Raw genomic sequence first — 22,801 nt, forward strand, 5'->3', positions numbered from 1 at the left:
AAACGAACACTGTTTAATTTCAGGGCGTTGGTTGTGGATTTTGTTAGCTACATCGCCTTTATTTCCAAACATCTAAGGAGCAAAAGTAAAGAATGCTTACCCATCGAATATATGATGGTCAATTGCTATAATAGGTGACACTTTCTGCACGGAGGTGAGAAAAACTATTATAACAATAATAATAATCTTCCTCGAGCTTACAACTTCCACGGCAGTATTGCTTTCTTTCTTTTCTCTAACCAATTATTATTATATTGCCTCTTCAAATGCGGTGGTAATATAGGCAACACAATAAGTGTTAATTCCAACTAGGTAGACTGATATTTAGAAAGTTAAAAAGTTTTGAAGCCTGTCTTTCGTTTTGAAATTGTCTACAGTTTATTTGAATATGTTCAACTGTAGTTGATATGTTGTTGCAGAATTGTAAATTTGGTCTCGGGAACTTCTTCATAATACAATTGTAGGTTAATTTGATATGGCCATTTCTCAAACAAGCGGGGACAACTTCATTTTTCCTATTGTTCTGATATTGCTTTTGATTAACCATTTCCAGTGTTTTTATTTACTGTTAATAACAATCTAAGCATCAACAATGCTTACTTAAAATTACTAAAAGTTAAATTTCATATACAATGAAGTACGTACATATACAAATGCCGTTTCAACTATGTCATGTTTTTAAGTAGTAAGTAACTAAGTAAGCAAGCAAAGCCTTTACATGAGATATTTATTATTGCATTGAATTATTCATTAAGAGTTATTCTACTGTAAAATCATTATTGTTTTTAGTATACGTTTGTTAACTTGCGCTCCACTCGCTCATTCGCTGCTGTTCATCAAACTATCATTTTAATTTGTTAGCACGCATCTATATCTATTTATATTTATTTTTATTTCTCTTCTATTTAAGTACTTTAATAGTTAATTCATCTGATTTACTATTTTTTTTGTTTTATTTGCTATGCTATTATAGAAAGAAATTCTTTCATACAAATTACTCATTTTTATTTGAGGATAAAGATTGCAGTATGTCGAAACTCCAACAAGTGGTATAAACTTTTAACTTAATTATTTCGTTGCTGTAAATAAATGGAGACAAGCTTTTATTTAATGAAATAGAGGAGAGTTTTAAAAAAAATCATCTTTCTTAATTTTGTCATTGATCGAAATAATATAAATGGTGCCGTAAAGTATGCGAAAGTACCACGAAACAGGCAAAAGATTCTGTCATAACAACTCTTGTTTTTAGACACCACATTTTACCTGTAGGATATTGTTGGATACGTATTTAAAAATAGAATAGTCCTCCAGTGATTTTTTTAAGGCTCACCCTAGTGTCTAGACTATATAACACATTTGTTTCACTAACAAAATACAATTTTTCAATTTATAAATTATTAAATTTAGCTCATCCACTTCGCAGGTCGTCCTATTTTTAAAATTTTCCAGCAACAATGTGGAATGATGTTTAAGATACAAGGAAGTATTTTTCGTCTGCAATAACAGTGATCATACTGTCACCAATTCATGTTAAACTGCTATAAGTCCGCGGTATAGCACCCATTTTGTTTAATTGATGAAAACATGTTTGAAATTTCGTCAGTGGTCTTTTGGCGAGTCTACCAAACTTTCTCTCTACGACATTCTTTTGAAAGGTCTATGTTTTTAAATGAGCATGGTAACGTTATATTTAAGCTCATCAGTGTGAAAAAACGCAGCAGGGAATTTGAAGGGCAGTATGACCACTCGAAAACATTCATAATTATTAAACAATAAAATATTTTTCCGACAAAAATACTGCACTAATGAGCTTGTCTACCACCACGAACATTCCGTACGTAAGTATTTTTGTTTTAACATACATATTCAAATTTGCTGAATTGATAATGGTTACAATACCCTGCTGCGTTTTATCAGACCCATAGCTTAAAAATGACGTTATCATGCTAATTTGAAAGCGCACTTTTGAAAAAATTCGTAGAGAGTTTGATAGGCTCGTCAAAAAGAAGTCACTCAAGTTTCAAGTATGTATTAATCATTTAACAAAAAGAATGCTGTCCCGTAGACTAAATGCGATTAAAGATGCAATTACCATTTCTGGTCGAATATGGACACATACTAAGAAGGTTGTTGTATAGTTATATTACCGCTTTAATATGGACTAACGCTATTGATCAATATCGGTTATTCGGAAACTTTATCTTACTCAAAACTTTACTTTTTTTGGGTATAGACCTTCAATGAAAGATAAAAAGAAGAATATTACAGCAAGAGTAAAGACAAAAAACAAATGTTCATTCTTTTTATGGAAATTTTGTTGTATCGTTTAAAATTCTCACATAATTATTTACTAAAAAGTCTTATTCATTTTTTTAATACATTAAATATTTCTAAGTCTAACTGCAGTAAAGTTTGAAATAAAAATGTTTGAAAAAAATATATCTTTTTTAACTTATTACTGATAACAGTTTATTATTTATGATATAAAAGTATTTTTAAAAATATATTATACACATTAAGATAAAATAACTTATACTAGTACATATATAATTATTAGAAGAAATAAAAAAAACTTGACAAAAATCTTCTTAAAGGCATTTTGAAAAAATAAAAATTCGATGAACTATGACTTAAAAAGACCAACAACAAAAATATTGCAAATTCATAAACGACTGACTGTTCTTGATAATGGATTTGACCGTTTGTCTTATCAATATATTTTAATCTATTTATTAATATATAAAATTATTGCACTAGATACTATTGTAACTTTCACTGAAATTATACCATAGGCTATGCTGTATACATTATTTTATTATCGTAAGAATTGAATCGCGCATCTTGAAATGTGTGGCTAAGCTGAACCAAGATTGTATTTGAGTATCTTTGTTAAATATACTCACTTCATAGGTTTAAAGCATCTTTGCTTGACTCATTGGTTTTGATCTTACAAGTCTTGTTTGGCCTTCCAATATGTTAGAGAAAGAGCAAAATGCAAATGTAAGTGTGTAAGATAAGGGCAATCAAATAGGACTAGTTTTGTTCTTGCTGATTATCACTAAACTCAAGAGCAAAAAAAAATACGACTTCATTGCTAAAATTTTATCGACAATGATTGGCATTTTACCGAAAGAAAATGCGCTTAAAGTTTATCGAAAATTGTAGGTCAAAATCATGGACACAGGCGAATGTCCTCTATTGTCTTCGACGACTTTTGGCTAAAATATTTTTCGGTAGTTCTGACAAATGCTGACGATTAACGAAAAAATAGTTTAGATTAAAAATGTTTGTTTGATCAACTTTCTAAATTAAAGTGTAATTCTATCTCTTACCGTTTGAGATCTAAATTGGCTGTTAAAGAAACCCGATAAACTAGATCCAATTTGATGTCAGAACATCGAATTCTGTAACTTTGTTTAAAATTTTTTGATTGATTAACTACAAAACGAGCTATTACCCATTATAGATTAAAATGGCCACCCTGTATATACCAAGATTTTGACCAGTGTATACTCCTAATAATATACAATTCGGAAGGGATACCCCCAATAATTAGCTTGCAAATAGCAATAGATGATAATGCAGAACAAAAGAGCTAAATTAAGTTTTTGGGCTATCGTTAAATTTGTCTAGTTGGACATGTGTAAAAAAAAATATTTAAATTTATTTAAGAACAAAGTTATTTCAATTTTGAATGAATTATCAATACTTGGACCACCCCGTACAAAGTTTGGTCACAGTATCGTTCTTCAAATCATTAATGCTGCTAGTTCAAAATCTTAAAGATTCCTTTAAGATTTTTACGTTCTAAACCAGTTTGGAGACTGGTTCCCGTCACTATTTCTTTAGGAATTTCATTGTAAATTTTAAATTCGTTTGGCTGTATTTTGGTGGTAAAAACGAGCTTGCAACTAGTTGGAAATTAGTTTACAGCTTCAATGTCACATCCATATGTGTAGGCCCTTAAATTCAATTATCTTTCGTATTATTTTCAAGCAACTTTAATAGCTAACTTTTTTTTAAAATATCACTCAATATATTTATAAAATATTCTTCATATATAAAATGCATTTTATACTTATATCAGCAAATAATTCGTGTGAATCAGTTAAAAAGGAATTTATAAACATTTTATTGATTAGTTTACAATAAAATTTTCGAAAATATTTTGACCATATATTAATACAAGTAGATATTATTTGTTTTTCAAAATCAATAATTATTTCCTGATATTTCTAGAAAATTTTATTATATGCAGGATATTCATATACCTACGATAAATTGTCGACAGGAAAGCATTTAACATACTTCAAACTAAAATTTACAATATTTGAAATATCTATAAAGAACTTTAGCAAAAAAGTACCACAATACTCTAAATAAAATTTTTATTTCGAGTATTGTGATATTTAATAACAATGTTCTGTTTATTTGATACATTCTCGATATTTTAGGCGGTGGAATATACTTAACTCTAAATGTCAAACCACTTCCCGTAGCGGATGGCTTTTATTCCGTCTTTTCTAAGGTTGAAGTCCATTTTCAGTCATTTTACTTAATCATTTTCAGTCATTTTTTTGGCAATGTTGATTTTTTTCAAGTTATGACCGGTTTAATGTTTGAACAAGACTTTATTTTAAAATAGCCTACAAATTTGTCTCAAATCGAAAAGTATAATTTTCTTATTAGATGATCAAAAACTGTTTAAAGAAATCTCTCGCACCATTTTAGCGCTAATTCTTTTCAAAATTGGCCATCGAATTTTAAAGGAAGTTTTGGCGTAACTTTGGACCTCTTTTGGCTACAGAGGGTCGCGTGATTCATCTTCTCAATTTTTCTATTCTTCTTATATTTCAGTTCTCCAACATCGATTTTAATTTTGCAACCATTATTAATCGCGGATTTGTTTTCTATTAAAATGAAATCTGTCTGTCAAAATCAGTACTATACGAACCCACACAATTTGAAAATAGATTTTTATTAAATTTTAGTGAAACAAATATATGAGGTAATATTCATCTCACAATTTTAGATGGTGGGTTACCACACAATTTTGAATCTATTGAACATGAAAATATACCTAAGTAACAATATAACATTTTATAGCAAAATAACATTGTTATTATTATTGCCTTAGCTATATTATTATTAATAGGATGAAGTGTTGTACCTTTGATGGTGGCGTATCGTAGAGCACTCTCCAGTTTCTTAAAAATATTGCTATCTTTTAGATATAAACTTTACCTAATCGAGGGCAAGCAACTGAGAGAATGGTTGGTTGTTCATCTACTTTTCTTGTCAATTAAAATAAAAATCACATTTGCAAATTGCAATCTTATTGCAATTTTACTCATAAGGATCAAATGCATCGTGTACTAAGAAGCTAAGATACTTAATGCTACAGTCATTTTTATTTATACCATATGTCAGCATGTCGTATACTCGACATCTCAAGAATCAATGAACTTATTATTTGAAACTGTTACTGGCCGTTCATAGAAGAGCTGACCATAAGAAAAACTCCCTAAAACTGCCACGTTGAAAAAAAAACTCCCTAAAATAAAATCTGTGTGAGTGCTTCAAGGTATACTTTGATGTGATCCATGGTCAAACTATGGCTTTGTTCCATTATTCACATATTAATCAAAAAAATAAATTTGTTACCGATTTAGTATGTTGTGAATTGTGATCCAAGGTAAAACAGTCTACCATATTATTATTCTCTAAGTAGGTACTACGAGCAAGTGAATAAGCACTGAGCACAAAATAGATATATATTGTTTATTAAAACAAGTTTATAAATAGGTTTTTTTTTTTGTTACGTAACGGTATAAAATAATTACAAGTAAAATATATGTGTGTACTATTAAAAGTATTGGAAAATATGAGCTAAAAATGTGCTAACATGTATAACAAAGAAATGGTTGACTCTTGAATAGAATCAAGCAAAGTGAATGGTGTAATATGCATTTTAGAATATTATTGGCCATACTAAAAGCACTTCACAAATTTTATTGTCTGATTCTATCTTGTATCTAGATTATTTAGAAAAATAATCGAAGATGTTCTGAAGATATTATTTCCCTTCAAAGACCCTTTATTAGCAATTTAGCAACAGCCAACATACAACACTGGCTGGAATATACTTTAGACATACCTTTAGATATACTTTAGACAAACATACCTCTGCACCATGACAATTGCAGAAGGTGTCAATGTAAGAGGAATAGATGGTCTATCTTTTATACCAATTTGCAACTGTTGAGACAACTGGCATTGCTCAATTATAGATGTAACAATGCTCTTATAACAATAATGGAGTTTAACCTCAGTTTTTCACACATCCATCTATAACAGAGGCCATCCACATACAATCAAATATATGATATGGGTGGAGACGGTTACTTCATTCTCAGCAGTGATCAATATACCACCCCATTAATTATAATTGATCAGACTGCCGCTGGGTGGATTCGAACACGCAACTTCCCAGTCAGTAGTAAATCAAACGATTAAAGGCGATAGCGCCTTTATTCACTCGGCCACTGAGCTATGCACAACTAGTAAAATAGAATTCAAGGATGCTTAAAGTGAATCTTTCTCCTGGAATCTCAACACAAAATATTTTTTGTACTAATAAAAATGAATTATACATTCACTTTAAGATAAACTTTTTTATCTTTTATAGTACTTATTGAGACTTTTAGCCAATCTTAAATCATATTTCACTTTTGCCAGAATTAGTATGGTAAAAGTGTCCTGATATTATAATTTATAAAGTGTGATAATAATGCGGGCGTTTATAACCACCATAACTTTTTTTATTTTGATGACATAAATCATAAATTGGCAATAAACTTCCATCAAGGTAATTGGCATCCAATTCTAATAAATTTCCATGATTTTAAAATTGAATTCATTGTCCTCATTCTTCTAGACGATTAGTGGTATTATAACAAAAAAAAAAAAATGAATGTATTAATAATTGATTGCAGTCATCCATTACTATTTTAAGAATGGTGGCCAAAAAAGCATCGATAGAAATAGCGTATATTACTCACTTATTTAATATAAAGTAAAAGAAAACCAAAGATGAATAACGACTTAGCTCAGTTCAGCTTAAGAATATGCAAATCAGATAAAACAATTGTCGTTTTTGACGAGTGCTGACAGTAACGATTGACTCCATCACAAATCCGTCAAGACAAGAAAAAGATATATTATACTATACATTTTATAATATCGTTCGCGTCACATTTTAAACATAACAAACAAAAGAATGTTACATTCCACCTAACAGAACACTGTTATACAATTAAATTTGAAATTTTGCTTTGGCAATTAAACAAAGATGACGATAACAACATTTTACTAAAGTGAAATTTTGTATGAAATATACTCAAATTTAATACAAAATTACATATTATACATATCTTTCGTCTTTGTGAATGCAATATAATACTTATAAGATATTTTACCTACTAAAGTAATAGCATTTTGTAGAAAATTGGTATTTCAAAATTAAGATTCTACTGCAGAATTATTATTTACTGGAAACGCATTATTAAATTCTAAATTCTTCTGATACCAAACTTTATAAATTGCGCTTCATAATTATTCTATATGTACTCAAAACACTGATTTATTACGATTTTTACCAATAATATTTATTTAGAGTTTAATCATAAGTATCCTAGGATTTATAATATGATTTAACATTAATCTATGAGCAGTAATAATTCTCAAATGTTCATCAAGATTGATACTTCAGATGCTCCAAATCAAAATCCTTTAACTTCATCCGATTTTATTTATTAGTGCCTCCTACCCGAAGGCATCTCGTCTTCGAGTGACAGGCCATTCTCAAGGAGGGCACAGAGGATTCTTGGTTTTGGTCTAGAATCTTGCATCTTGCATTTTACTTATAGATAGTAAAGTAGAGAAAAATATGACGGTATCTTCCTGCACAGATAGATATCTACTCTTTGATATTTTTATTTCCATGCTTTATGATATTTCCATTCAGATCTTACCATATTGACAAAGATTGGTTTTACAGACGTCCATACCAATTCTTAATCACACTTAATAATTGCGTGCCTTGAATCTAAATTGAGGTGCAGTTTATTTGCGTAGAGTCTGCACTAGAAATCAATCTAAAGTTGATAAGCGTTAAATCTCCTCATATTTTAATTTCATTCTTGCACATTAAGCTTCAGTTTTTGCGTCAATTGGTTCTTGAAAGCAAGTTGAAGTGTTTGTGGAGAGTACAGCCTTCTGTTGCTTGGTCGATGGAAGATCCAATTCTTGGAAATCACCTGTTACTAACATTTTTTAACTGATTAATAGATCTAATCAATAAAAATTATTTAATTATTTTTGTAAATTGATAAACACCAATTCATTGTTACTAAGGTTGCCTCCTCTGTTAGAAAGGTATAACCTTATAGGCTACCTCACTTACTATTATTAATAGATGGAAAACCAATTAAATGCATAAATAGTTAAAAAGAAAGTAGTAAATGCTACTTCCATTCAATAGGGAAGCCTTAATTTTTTTATTGCCTATATTTCAATCCGATGGAGATTTAGAAGCATAGCCAAAATTATTGCCTTTAAAGATAATGCAAATGTAAATGTGTCTTTTTTCCCACCTCAGAGGTTTACTTAGGTTAAACGTTTAATGATAAAAACCTCTTAATATCGAGATAATTAAGTATAATCCCTGTCGATAACAAACGAAAAAAAAAATGACAAGAGAAAACTTAGCGAGACTAAATAGAAACAAGCGCGAATAGAAGACAAGCGTAACTACCACACACACAACACAGGTCAACTATAGCTAGTTTAAAATAGAAATCATCATACAGAGTTTGTAAGACGAGGGCAGTTAAAAAATATTTACACAATGCAGGTAAATCTTTTAAATAATTCTTTCCCCTTTCTCATATACAAAAAATAATAATAATAAAACTGCAACAAAAAACCTGTTATTGAACAAAAAAGAAAAGAAATAAATATATATAATATATATGTAAGTAAAGGTATCGTACATATCTACAACATAATATAAAACACAGCACTTCTATGCGCGCGATTTAAATTCAAATCACCAAACTATAACCGATATTGGATGTTTTTTTTTTTTACAATTTATTAAAAAGTTGTGCTTTTTTATTTAATTCTTTTAGTCAATTTATCAAAGATGTCTCACTCTCGTGTAGGTATTTTTAGTATTACTATCTTGTTTCATTTAGTCTAGCTCTAACCAATAAGTACTTTGTCGTATAGGTGATGAGTTTGTGATCAATGAGGACTACTAATAAACATGTATAATTTAATCCTCGTAGAAATAGCCGTAACACTAAAGTGATTAAGGTATCGTTTACATTGTGATCGTAAAGCATTGCTGGGCAGACTTCGACTCTGAGTGATTTTTAGCAAAAAGAGGTATATTCCGAAGTGAGATGAATGATATTCACTGAGAGTATACATTTTTACCTGGAGAGCTGAGATGCTCTGAAGAGTAAACGTTGTCCACCAATTTCTTAAAGAGCCATTTTACCTTTCTTTTATTTTAGAGGCTAATACCAAACTAAGAACGATGATGATGAAAATGATCAGCACACAGAGTATTTGTACAAAAGCCCGCATGGACAACAGTTCATCTATATGTCAGCGTCTTTAAGCCAACTGTGATCCAAGTTCATGCTACTGTTCAGGTACCTAAATGGACTGTTCAATACAACATACCATCACTTTCTGTTTGTCTTCGTCTTTAAAGTATTTTATATTCTCCGAGTAGCTCGGCTTAATTTAAGGAGATAGTTCTACTGATAACATTTTCTATGTGTTTTTGGAAACAAGTAAAGCTAGTGGATTGTATTGTAGCCAGAAATATTCCAGTAACTTCTACCAAGACGAATAGTTTTATTTGAAGTGTTAGTTTTTACGTGAAAATATGTGAGTGGATATTTTTTATCCTTACATGTGGGAAACGCCGTACATGCATTACATGTGGGATCAATGAAGATGTGGAATTCTCAAATTTTGTACTGTAGCAGTAAAGACACTCTACTTTATAACTACGCTCTTGTTAGGTTTGTACTCTACACTTATTATCTAAGTGCGTTTGCATGGTCTAAGATGTCCAGTCTAATGAACAAGGTGGATTAGATGCATTCATTCTCTCAAAGTATTTATAGGCATCAACTCAAGAAACATTTGATACTGCTCCTGCTGTGACTGTTCCATTCTCCTGCATGCCACAGTTATCGACAACGTATTTTAGCTTATATATTGAAACCTGGATTGATACCAATTTGTGTATAACCTAAATTAATAGCAAGAGTGTAAATATATTATTTAGATTGATGGAAACATTTAGTCTTGCAAATATCTAGAGCTAAATATTTCATTCATCATCAAAAGGTAAAGAATAGATTAACAAAGTGTCGTTCTGTTTCAACTATAAAATCAAACACATTTGAAAACTTTTCTTTACCAATCTATAAATTTCAATTAATTCTACAATGTGAGTACACTTTATATATAAAATGACAATCAAACTTTAATAGAATTTATTTATTAATTTTAAAAACAAGTTCCGATATTGCAATAAAATTGATTAGAAATGGAATCTTATTAGCCAGCCATATTATATATTATTAAATAAATGCAGCCTCACCATTTCCCGGCATTTGTTGTATCCGTTTAACAAATAAATAAGAATTTAAAAGAAAAAAGTAAAATTCAATGTAAAATAAGTTTATGTTTAAAAACAAATTACTTGAAGATGATTGATTCCTGGCCATATGGTTGGTTATATATAAAATGACTAAGAGCTTCTTTAAGTGACGGTTAAGTTTGTTAAGTGTGCGCATATATAACTTAACCACACCCACATCACTTAATATGACAAGTATGGATTTTCCTTGAGAATCCATTCAATGGAAAAGTCATCACAGAGTAGAATAAAATCTTTAAGGTTATCTTTTTCTTGTTAAAGATAAAATAAAAGTAAGCATGAACTTACCCCAAAAAACAAAAATTAACTTTTATATTCGCATAGAACGTCCTCTAAAAAAAATTCACTAATCTCTTTTTAAAATTAAATATTTGAAAGATGACGTTAAAATTAATAAGTTGATTCATTTATGGCTTGATCTATTTTTAAAATAATTCAAACAGAGATGTAAAGTGAACGTTTACACTGTGGGTACCCACAATAAGATAACCAAATATTAGTTAAGTCGTTTTTGTAGTCTCTAATTAGTGTATTATTAAAATACTTTTTACATACTTCGTATAGAATACATTCAAATATTTGACGTTATAAATTTTACTGTGTGACGTCACTATTCGTTTATTTTATATGTGATATTTATAAGAAAAAGATAACGACTATTTTTGCTGTATGTGTATATATGTCTCTTAGTTACAAAACAATTTTGGCATTAAATAAAATTTTACTTATTTTTCATCAGCCAAATACATAAATTGTTTATAATTACCAGTAAAACAATGTCAGGTTTTCCAAGTGTTTTCTCCGTATTTACAAATTCAACAGTTTTTTGTTTTTCTTCTTTTTCGAATCACTAATATATAGTTTTTTTTATGATTGTATATATCTATCTCAGTTTTATACACTATATTTAATAGAATTTTAACAAAAGATAACAAATATCGTCTCTAATGTATGAGAACACAAAACATGCCTGCACTGAGTGTGAATTAATAAACTTTATGACACTCAAATCAACAATTACAATTTTGTTCAAAAAAAAAACTGTTCTCAAAAGAAAATTTTTATTTTAATTTTTCACTCAAAATTTATAACAATTCTTTAATTTTTTTATAAAAAATTATTTAGTATATTAACTTTTTTTACATTGTTCACTTTAGTTTTAAAAAATATTTTTAAGTATTGTCTCGCATGTTTTTTTAAATAATTTTATTTTTTCAAAAAAAAATTATTCAGCACAAATAGTTCAACGCACCTGCTTCATCTGTGAACATTTCAGTGTGTGTTACTACACTGGGTCGGACACAAAACATACAACCAAGCACAAGGGACAGCCATATCGCAAGCAGAGCAGAGCAGCGCATATAGCCTTGCTTGTTGTAAACCTTACTAATGTTGACGCAATATTCAAAATATTATATTTTTAGTCGAAATTCATAAACAAGAACAACAGATACAATATTGTAGGTACGGGCATATTGGTGTCTTTGTTATCCATGGAGTAAATTATGTAAAAAATTCAATGGAAAGGAATAATATTCAATATTAACATGAAACAGACTTATACAGATTGTGTAGTAGAAGATGTGTATATCTCTGTCTAGTATTTGTTTATAAGTGTTTTCACAATATGATTGTGAGCGGCAAATCAACATTACAACATATGTAAGAATGAGTGAGGTAATCACGTCATCTGCTTGTCCTTGTTTTCATATGTAACGCATGCGCAGTTATTTGACATTATACATATACAAATAATATAATATCTATATGTTGGTAACTCAAATATAAAGCCATTACTTATTATGATCGTGTTTTGTTGAAAAATAGTAATATTTCTTTGCCAATTTTCGCATAATAAGAAGTTATTTTGAATAATTAATAATATGATTTTCATTCGAGTTGAGCTTGAATTGCAGGTTATGTTATCATATCAATCAAATTATTAGAAATAAGCAAATATGTGATAAGTATGTAAGATAAAATATAATCGTTCTATACAATAGCTTTATACTGTGTATGGTAAGTAAATTCAGCTTTTGACTGCCTTTCTCCGGCAAGCAATGTTTAGTAGCTTCATGACGTAGAGAATAAGCAAGCTGGCAGTCAGCAGACATTACGGAATTTACTGATACACCCCTCATATCTACACATTTATAATAATATGCCTGTTTTTACTTGCTACTTATAAACATACAAGTATCTACTAGTTTTGCGATATAGTTTGAATTTTGTATTATGCGATTTATAGTTTTGCTAATTTTGCGTATATTTTCGAATGGAGTCGTTTTTAACGACATTATTAATTGAATTTTCTTTTTTTTTCTTTTTTAGTGTATTTAACTTTATATCCACTCCCACTTATGGTTTGGTATAATGAGACTATAATTTATTTAGTGTCATTACAGTGTTTAGAAGAGTTGATACAAAATCAATTGAGAATTTCCAAGATACAGAGGTTCTGGACTTTGAAAAATGCTCTTAAGAACATCAAATTCTCTTTCAATGAATTGTTTACAAGTGGAAAATACGAAAAAAAGAATGTTGCGTGCGCCAAGCTTGATAGAAGCATATAGATGAACGCTTTCCTCTGAGAAACTTTATTATTGCTGAAATTAAAACACATTCTTCGGTACCTGTTCACTTTTCTTTTATTTTCCTTGGTCCTTCAATACATAAATAAATTTAATGGGAAGTATTAGTCTTTAGTTAGGCGTTTGAACAAACACTTTTTTTTCAGAAAAATAGAATGTCTTCTAAGTTGTCGTTTATTCAAAAACCATCTTTGGATGATTCGAGAAATGCCATCATTAATGTAGTGGAAGATAACATATAGAAGCTTTAGCAATGATTAAAATGTCTCATCTAAACGAGAGTTAGAACACAAATATTAATTGAAAATGAAAAACGAAAAGCCTTATTGATTGGAGAAAACTCGATAAGGATCTCTAGAAAATGAGAATGGATCATTTTGGAGGCAAAAGAAAACTACCTTGATCTAGTATATTGCCAAATATGGGTATCATCTATTCCCACTCTAGATACTAAAGCAGATATCAAGAGTAAGAATCTTAGTATCTGGAGTAAGAATAGATAATAAGACATAAAAGCAGCTCTGTATTCTCATCATCTCTAAAGCTGCACAAATTTTACCGAATACGGTAAGTTCGTTCCATTCTGGAGACTACAGACAAAGATTACGGTTAGAGAGGGAAATAGATTCATTTGTGTGAAAAAGTATGATAATGTGCATTAGCCGTAATATGGTTTTCGAAAGTTCTGTTGAAAGCAGTGTTTTTTTGCATTTCTTTCAATCCAAGACGAATCTTTCATTTTCATCGCATTCACTGTCAAATTTACACCAACTCAGGAAAAAATTTAAAATATATATTTTCACAATTTTTGCAAAATAAACCATATAGTTTTTAATGATATTTATACACTGAGTGGGCAAGGACAAATTCGATGAATCTTTTTAAAACGTAATATCTACATGTGGAATATTATTTATTGACACTGTTCAGCTCTGTAAATGTAGTATAATATGTATATTGCGAACATACCTACTATAACAGGAAGTGGATACACTCTTCGTGATACTGTCTATAACAATTTATTACAAATACACAGTGTTGTATTAGTACAGTATTAGACTGTTCGAGCGAATCCAAAATTATTAAGATAAAATTCATATATTGCTGTTAATTCCAACGAACAACCAGATTAAAGTATGCAATGTTCTTTCTCGAATATATTGGTGTATGTTTATACTTATCGCTGTTCAGCTTGTGTGTTATATACACAATGGAATCTAGGAATCTTCTACACAACTTTTGATCGAAACATTTTCCCAATAACTTAATAAATTCACAAACAATGAATTAATTTCAAAGTTATAGAGCGATTTTCCAAAGACTAAATAACGCAATTACGAAGAAGGTTTACAGAAACAACCCTTATAATTAACAAACGATGGAAAAATTTAATCAATATATTTCGATTTTTTCGAACGCAATGCCGCTATGTGAACCTGGTTTATAATATACTTACTCTGAATACTGTCTGCGTTAACTATTAGATTAATTGAATCCCCATGCTAAAACTGACAAGAAAATTTTTCAAATTTTCTTTTTTATCAATCAATATGTATTTTTGGCCATTGAAGTAGGAAGAAGCACTCTATAAATGTGTTTATAAGTGTATTTTATCTTCGAAGTAATTAATATTTAGTCATCGCATCGTGGAAAAACTAAGTACAGTTAGAGAGAGTATTTTATAATCTATTCTAGTGAAGTTTTCAAAAAATGGTGTACATTAATATTTTACAGTCATGTTCATAAAAAATGTGTGTTGTAGTTTATTTTAATATTCAAAAAGAAAGTATCAAAATAAGTCTATATTGTATATATGCGTCACACTTTTCAGTATTTGAATTTCATAGGGGAAGATCGGTGCACTGTGGTGATGCAGTGGTAACTTAAATGAATACTTTTAAGTTTGCAAGAAAATAAATAGGAATGATGTTTTAATTTGCGCCAAATTTACGTAATTGCCCCATCTAACTTGTGTCATTTTTTCAAGATACTCGACGTTATTTCAGTTACAAGATTTATCAAATTAGCGACTCCAAGATATTGTTCTTTTCCTTAGACCATAAAGTACATGGCCTGAGCGTCAAACGATTTAAAGTGTGCCAACATCTGAGGTAATTGCTTGGGTTAAATATATCATGGCGGCGGTGCATGAAATATCAAAACAAAATGTTGTTGTCATACTTGTCATTTTAAATTCATAAAAAACAATGTTAAGTGATATTTGATAAGTATTTTTTTTTAGTCAAAAAGCGAAAAAGTTCAGTGAAATCACGATGTTTTATGTAAAACATTTTGTGATATGAAAATTTGACATTCATTGTATGTTTTTTTGATGAATGTCCCTATATGAAATGCGTATTTTTTGATAAATGTCCCTAACTGACTCAAGCAATTACCTCAGATGTTAACATTTCTCTCACTGTACGGAAAGATATGCGATGCTCAGTCTGTGTACTTAATGATCTAAGATCTGACCTCTACTGATTTAAATCTGAAATGTAGAGGAGGGTGTAAACAGTAGAGATAAGAACATAGACCTGTATAGACATACGAAACGCAAGAAGTGAATTCTTTGTCGCAATGAAAGGAGTAGAAATTGTAGGCGTATAAGAGAGACGAAGACAACTAAATGAGCCTAATTTATCTGGAAATTAAAGTTAAAGTCGGCCAAGAAATAAGGATGATATAAGTATTTTGAATTACTAATTTGACAGATATTCGACAGAGAGATCGGAAAAAGTATATGACGTCACATCAGAAAAATATACCATCAGAACTCCACGTTAAGTTTGGAGATACCAACAAAATTTTGATGAATTTTATCTTGGCTGTTTTATAAATATTCGAAAAATAATTTTTTTTTCTGCTGTTTGTTACATCAATGAGCTTTTATTAAAGAAAAAAATCATCGATATTCCATGTGGGCGAGCTTTCAATTAATTATAAATTCTATTCTTTGAAGAACTTGACTTCATTATGTGACGCGCTAGTGGGCGATCGTCTTTATTGTTGTATATTTTATATCGTTATATAATAGCAAAAATTCTTAACAATTAAAATACCTATATTTTTACTGTAGGAATCTTTACTAGTCTGGAATCTTTTATGGTTTTAAAATTAAAAACAATTCTTCTAAAGTTAAAACACTTAACGATAAATTAAATATGATTGTGACGTAACTAATATGTAATTTATAATAATGTTCTCTTTACACTGTTTAAAAAAAAAAAACATATATATTACGTAAATCGTTACTTCCGATGTAGGGGGAGTTTAGTTATTATATTGTTATTAATAATAATACAGAGGACGCCTACACTGGTTAATTTGGTTTATAATGTTAAGTGTAGGATTGATTTAGAGATAATTATTTTGGGATTATAAAAAAAAAATTGAATTATAAAAAATGATAAGTACAAAAGAATTATACAGAGTGACGCAAAAACATTAACTAGATGTAAATATAATGTTTAAACAAATGTTACGCATTTTAAATTGTTTTAAGATAAGTCAATTGAAAATATTCATAATGATTTATTGAAAATTATTGTAACTAACTTATAATATAATATCCAGATAAACCATACTACAGTTTAAATAGAAACAAGGTCTGTTTATAGAATATCGGGAAGTATTCGCATCGGTTGCCATTTTTAGTCCAGACTTAGTCGAGGATATAGAGAAGTTCATAATGTGCTTAAAAAAAAGATTAAAACACTCAGTTGGTCTTTCAACACATCCCTAATTTATGAACATATCCCATGTTGGTTGGATCCAACGATCTGATGATAAATGGAGCCGATCTAACAAGAAAATATTCAAAAGCCTTGAATGCACATGATATTTGCCATTTCAAGAAGTGTTTCCTAATGTTAGTATAGCTTTAAGAATATACTGCACATTGCCAACGACATCCGGAAGCTGTGAGCGAAGTTGAAGCGAATTGAAAATAATTAAAATCTACCTGCGTTCAACGATGTGCCAGAAACGTCTATCTGGCCTCGCGATCCTAGCCATTGAATATAAAACAACCTTTGAGACGGATTTTAATAAGCTAATATATTCTTTGGCAGAGACGCGTCGATGAAAGCACGCTGTGTGAAGCTGTCGTAAGATTAGAGAGGAAAAATGCTGGGCCTCAAAGATTAAAGAAATGCTTTGATTGTCAGTGCCTGGTAATATATGTTTCCTATATTTAATTTTATGTAACACAAGTTAACGTGCTTACCTAATAGATAATAAAGAGTGCTTATTTATTAGTTTTTATTTTTCCACAAAAAATGCCGCCCATTACTATATTTGTAATTTTTTTTTAAAACTAATCTATTTCCCAAACGCTAGAGAGAGAAAGCGCAATCATCAAATTCTTGCCCCGATTAAAAAAAACGAAGATCTAAGACTGCTGTGAAGTTTATATTATTACATATATAATAAGAAAATGATTAAAATTATAAAGTTGTACACGCAGTGTTTAATTATGACGTTCATTACTAATTAATATGATAAATTTTTTCAATGCAAAAGTGTGTGATTAAAACTCGCGTGTTGGAAAACATGAATGCTTTTCAATCTATTTCAGTATTTTATTTGAGACACAAGAAATTATTCTTTATCATTTATATAAAACTTTTCATTAAAGCTTGAGTCTCTGAGCTAGATTGAAAGACCTAATTTACACGCCATATTTGAAGTTTTAATTCTTAAAACGATTTAGTAACTCGTGTTCAAGAGCTAGTAAGTGAAGTCTTTTAAATCTAGCTAGAACAACTATAAATAGACCTAGTGTGTCTGTATTGACAGAACAAAACTACCAGAGAGCATTGTAGTTTAGTAAAGATTTTTTTGATGATCCGTTAAAATCTTTTCCCATTTTATATGTTCATTTATTTAAAAAGTTTCTAAGAGAGGTTCTTTTATTGAATTATTTTAAAGGAATTGGAGCATAATGATGTGATGAAGAAAATTGAACAAAGGAATATACAAATAATAAAGACTTTTATGATACCTACCTATTCGGACAAAATTTAAATTTAGCACCATTTATATGGGATTGAAGCGCAAACTATGGGAAATAGAGATAAGTAATGTTTTCACATGATTGATACAAGATTCGTAGAATCTTATTGCGGTCGCGGTGTATGTGGTCAATATGTACATATTCGTTGTGTGCGTAGTCATGGTAGGGATAATAAAATCGATGCCAGCGCTTTAAGTGAAAAATTTTGGAGATAAAGTGGGCTGTTATGACTAATTTGCAATTATTTACATGTTAATGATATAGAAACTGTCAAATTAAAATGATTGAAAAACACTAATTAATTAAACTTAATGCATTAAAAATTGTGAAAATAAGAAATCAAATTGTACAAATATTATTTTTCAAATGTTAATTATCGTAATTATTTATTTAAATTTGTGAAACAAGAATATTAAATTTTAAATGTAAGTTTTCAATGCAATCCACACAATTATATATGCATCCATTAATTCTATAATTAAAGTAGTGTATCGTTGTCATGGAAACGAAATTCACGCTCGGAGCGAATAGAGTAGTGTAGAAAAATGTGTGATTTTGAAAACGCCTCGAAACAACATCTCATCAATTTATCCAAATTGTACGAAATATTTGAAACAATGGTTTTGAAGCTATATATTTAATCGCAGTATTTGGATCGATTTTAGCCCGTATCTCAAAAACTATTAGACCAGTCATCAAATGCACCCAATTTTTGTACATTGTGGGTCAAAATTACCTTATATACTGGGTTTATCGAAATTGAAGATGAAAAAAATTTATCGATCTTTTGCAATTTTTTAAAGGACACCCCTTTGAAAAAATCGAGAATAACGCAAAAAAGAAAAAATAGTTTTGGAATTTGATGCAATTCGGTGGATGGGGTTATTTTGATCCAAAAAGTATAAAAATCCGGTTAATTTAATGATTAGATGCTTAATTGTCTTATTATATCCCTTTCTAATATTTTAAACAAACTATAAAGACTAAAGATAAATTAACTATTATACTATTGCTTAACATAGGCAAACATACTATTTATCTATTTCAAAACAAACGCTTAAAAAAAATCCTTATAATTTCTCATATAATATTGTTAATCATTTGATCTACCCACCTGACAAATCTTCATCTTTTACTGCAACACTTGTTAAACATATTTTTATTTAAACCCACATCATCATAGCGCACTCATTCATAGAAACAAAAACAGACACACAACAAAAAAAAAACCGTTATAAAATAATTGAATGGTTCAAAAGAAAAAAAGAAGAAACATATCACACAGAAAAATATCGAAATAAAAATTCTATACAGCGCATTATTTTTTATACATTGCGCATGTGCAACGTATTTCAAATAATAATAATAATAAATTATCCTATATGTATGTGTTTAGTGTGGTCGTGCTTGTGTACATGTTTACAAGTGTAAAGGATGTTCTAAAATAGTGTTCACGTTTTGGAATAAGGTACAACATAATACATTCATTCGTACAACGAATCTGGTGTATGGGATGAATAATCTCTGGTTTCTCCTTAATATGAAAAGTCAATTATGTTTAGGGTTGGTACATCAAAGTTCAGGGAAATCGAGTAGAGTAAAATTAATCTAGTTTTATTATCGACTCAGAATACTGTACGATATTTTTTATGTTTTGCTTTTCCAAAATTTACAATTTAAATAAATATCTTTCAGATAATTTAAAAACTGCCAAATTTACCCGAATATGAAGAAAAAAAAAGTCAAAATAATCTCTTTACCTACTGAACCCTAGATGATGTGTGTTGTTATCGAGAGTCAGGAGAACATGAGCTGCTGAAGTCTTCCGATAAAATCTGGAGAAGTGGCAACCGTAATTTTGTTGTGAATATATGGAGTAAAATGATACTGCCGATTTACAGCTACGGACAAGATATCAGATTAATTGGTGACCCAAGTGAAATATGTACTTTATGCAACGTATTTCTCGTGCTTGTAATTTATTACCCAGAATAATCTAGCGAAGAAATGTTTGACAAATGAGCATCTCAAATACGTGTACAACTTTTTGATGAGTTCTGACAACAATTTGATATAATTTTAGGGATGCCTGATCGAATGACGATATACTTTTAGTTAAATTATGCAGTTTGGCTTCGCGTCGTTGTGTTTGTATCACAAAATATGATAATTTTAGAGTTAAAAACTGCTAGGTTAGTGGTTACACTTAAAGTGTGTGGCTAAAGTTAGGGTGAATGTTTAGATCACCCGCACTAACACTCAGTTTGCAAGCTTTGGCTCAATATGTTACTTTGTGGTAAAACAAATTGTCCTACCATATTCCAACATTTAGAAGAATTTATTATTTTCTTAGTATCTATATATACATTGCCTCTTCCAGACTACTTAGTAAATATTTTCCAAAAAATTGGTATGGCAGATAGTTTCTTCTATTTAAGTCTTATACTTTCTTAAAATTGGAAGGCACAATCTTAACATGAAACGGAAAAAATGATGCAATAACTCTGAGACATTCCTGCCTCCATTGTTATATCTATTTCGTATTTGATGAAACTTTGGATATTAAGCCTAAAATACACTTACATATTACCAAAAAAAGTTCATTTAGGAACACCTTTATACTTCGGTGTTGTATATTTTATATTATACATATAAAATTCGTTCATTTTAACAGCGATAGAGTAGCGCTCAAAACGCTTGATATGTGCAAGTGAAAGAGTAGAACATTATATGAGATAGAACGAGATTGTGTTGTTGTACGAGAGTGTCACTCACAAAAGCTCACCAAGGCTTCATAATAATATCGTATTGCTTGTCGTCTAGTCGTTTACTTGTCCTTTTATACTCCCTATTAGCGGAGAACATATGAGCGTATCTGTCGGGAAAAAAAAATTATCTTTCGATTTCTTTGCATATTCTCGCTTCACAGTTAAAAGTTCATTTTAGGATTTTGGCAAGTTTAAAAATGTTTCAACTTTTAAATTCGATTTTTTGGAGTTTTGAGTAGCATTAAGGATGTATGAGCATGGTAGTGGAGGCACAAATTTAAAAATAGATATTTTCAATTTTGATTATAAATTTATATTATTACTTGACGATATAAGACGAAAAGTAAGAATAAAAGTTTTCGATATCTGGCTTAATTTTCAAAATATCGAAAATTGAAAATTTTGTTTAATTATTTAGCTTTCGATGTTTCGAAAACCAAGACACATATTGAAAAATTTTATTCTTATTTTTCGTCTACATTCATGAAGTTATAACAAAATTCATCATCAAAGTTGAAAATAAGATAAAAATAATTTCAACCCTTAATCTACCCTGCTCTTACATCCCTTATATGGACGGTGACACTTACTTTTTTTCTTTTCTAATTCATTCCTAATATGTTTATTTTCTATTAAAAAGTTTTTTTTAAAATTTGTTTTCATTCATTCCAAATGAAAATTATCAAAAACTTCCAAAATATGTCGTTTTTAGAGATTCCTCCATAAGAGCCAATGTATTTTATATCGCTTTTTAATGACTTTTTTCTTAAAAATTTGCACGGATACCTAAGCTGAAATTTTAACCACATATTCTTTGAGTAAAAGACTACCTACAAACAAATTTAAATCAAACATTGTTGTCATGCTCATACATCCTTAAATGGCTGATATCTCGGAAACGGAGAGCAAAAATACCACAAGACACTTTTTGGCGATTATCCAAAAAAAAAAATCATAAATAATTTTACTTGATTTAAAGCTGTCAATAAGAATGATTTAAAAAATTGGACAAAATTTTCGCTTGAAAAATTCATGATCCTTACCAAGAGATTTCTTTCGAACAGAGACCAAGAGACTTCTGGACGATTTCGAAAACTACTGAATGAATTTTAATGTAACTTTACAATAATATATATGTAGCTCACATATCAGAATAGAACATAGGCTTTAATTTATAAAGATACTGACAGTTACCAACCCACTTCACCGGAAAATTACTTTTAAAATGGAAATTACCCAGCAAAGTGGGCGGGTATCAAGCTAGTATGCATATAAATCAAAACCGAAATTTTTTCGTGGTGGATGTGCTTGTATGTTCTCCTCTATATGTTACTCGTACCATAGACGTTGTACTATACTATTCACCACCTTCAATTCACCCCCCTTGTTTCAAATCTACAATACCATACCAACATTTACCAACAATAATTTTGTACCGTTACCCTTCTTAGTACAAAATCAATTCAACAGTGGTGTATATTTGTTAGTAGAAAATATATATACTTTATCTACAGAATGTGTGTGTATTATGTACAGAGAAAAAAAGGTTTATTTTTGCCCATTATAAAGGTTTTGATTGTTTCGAACGGGTCCTTTAACTGTTCAATTGTAGAATTTATGCAAAGCAATGATTCATGTGCACTGACAGAAGTGGTAGGTAGATACTGTTCAACGGATA

The 22,801-nt window shown here is 29.7% G+C and overlaps 1 protein-coding gene across 2 annotated transcripts in view; it reads right to left on the reverse strand.

Annotated features, from left to right (window-relative positions):
* LOC123305272 overlaps positions 1-19,524 on the reverse strand; it is a 32,622-nt gene extending 13,098 nt beyond the window's left edge. Inside the window, exon 1 of one of the 2 annotated variants that reach the window (XM_044886942.1) lies at positions 19,470-19,524. In XM_044886942.1, the coding sequence (XP_044742877.1) occupies positions 19,470-19,484 (15 nt within the window). In that variant the 5' untranslated portion in view covers positions 19,485-19,524. Of the gene's footprint in view, positions 1-11,513; positions 11,730-19,469 lie in introns of those variants that run through there. The other variant, XM_044886943.1, reaches the window with a different exon arrangement.
* Between the last annotated feature and the right edge of the window lie 3,277 nt (positions 19,525-22,801).

The sequence above is a fragment of the Chrysoperla carnea genome, chromosome 1, assembly GCF_905475395.1.
Source record: "Chrysoperla carnea chromosome 1, inChrCarn1.1, whole genome shotgun sequence".
In the NCBI taxonomy this organism is placed as follows: domain Eukaryota; kingdom Metazoa; phylum Arthropoda; class Insecta; order Neuroptera; family Chrysopidae; genus Chrysoperla; species Chrysoperla carnea.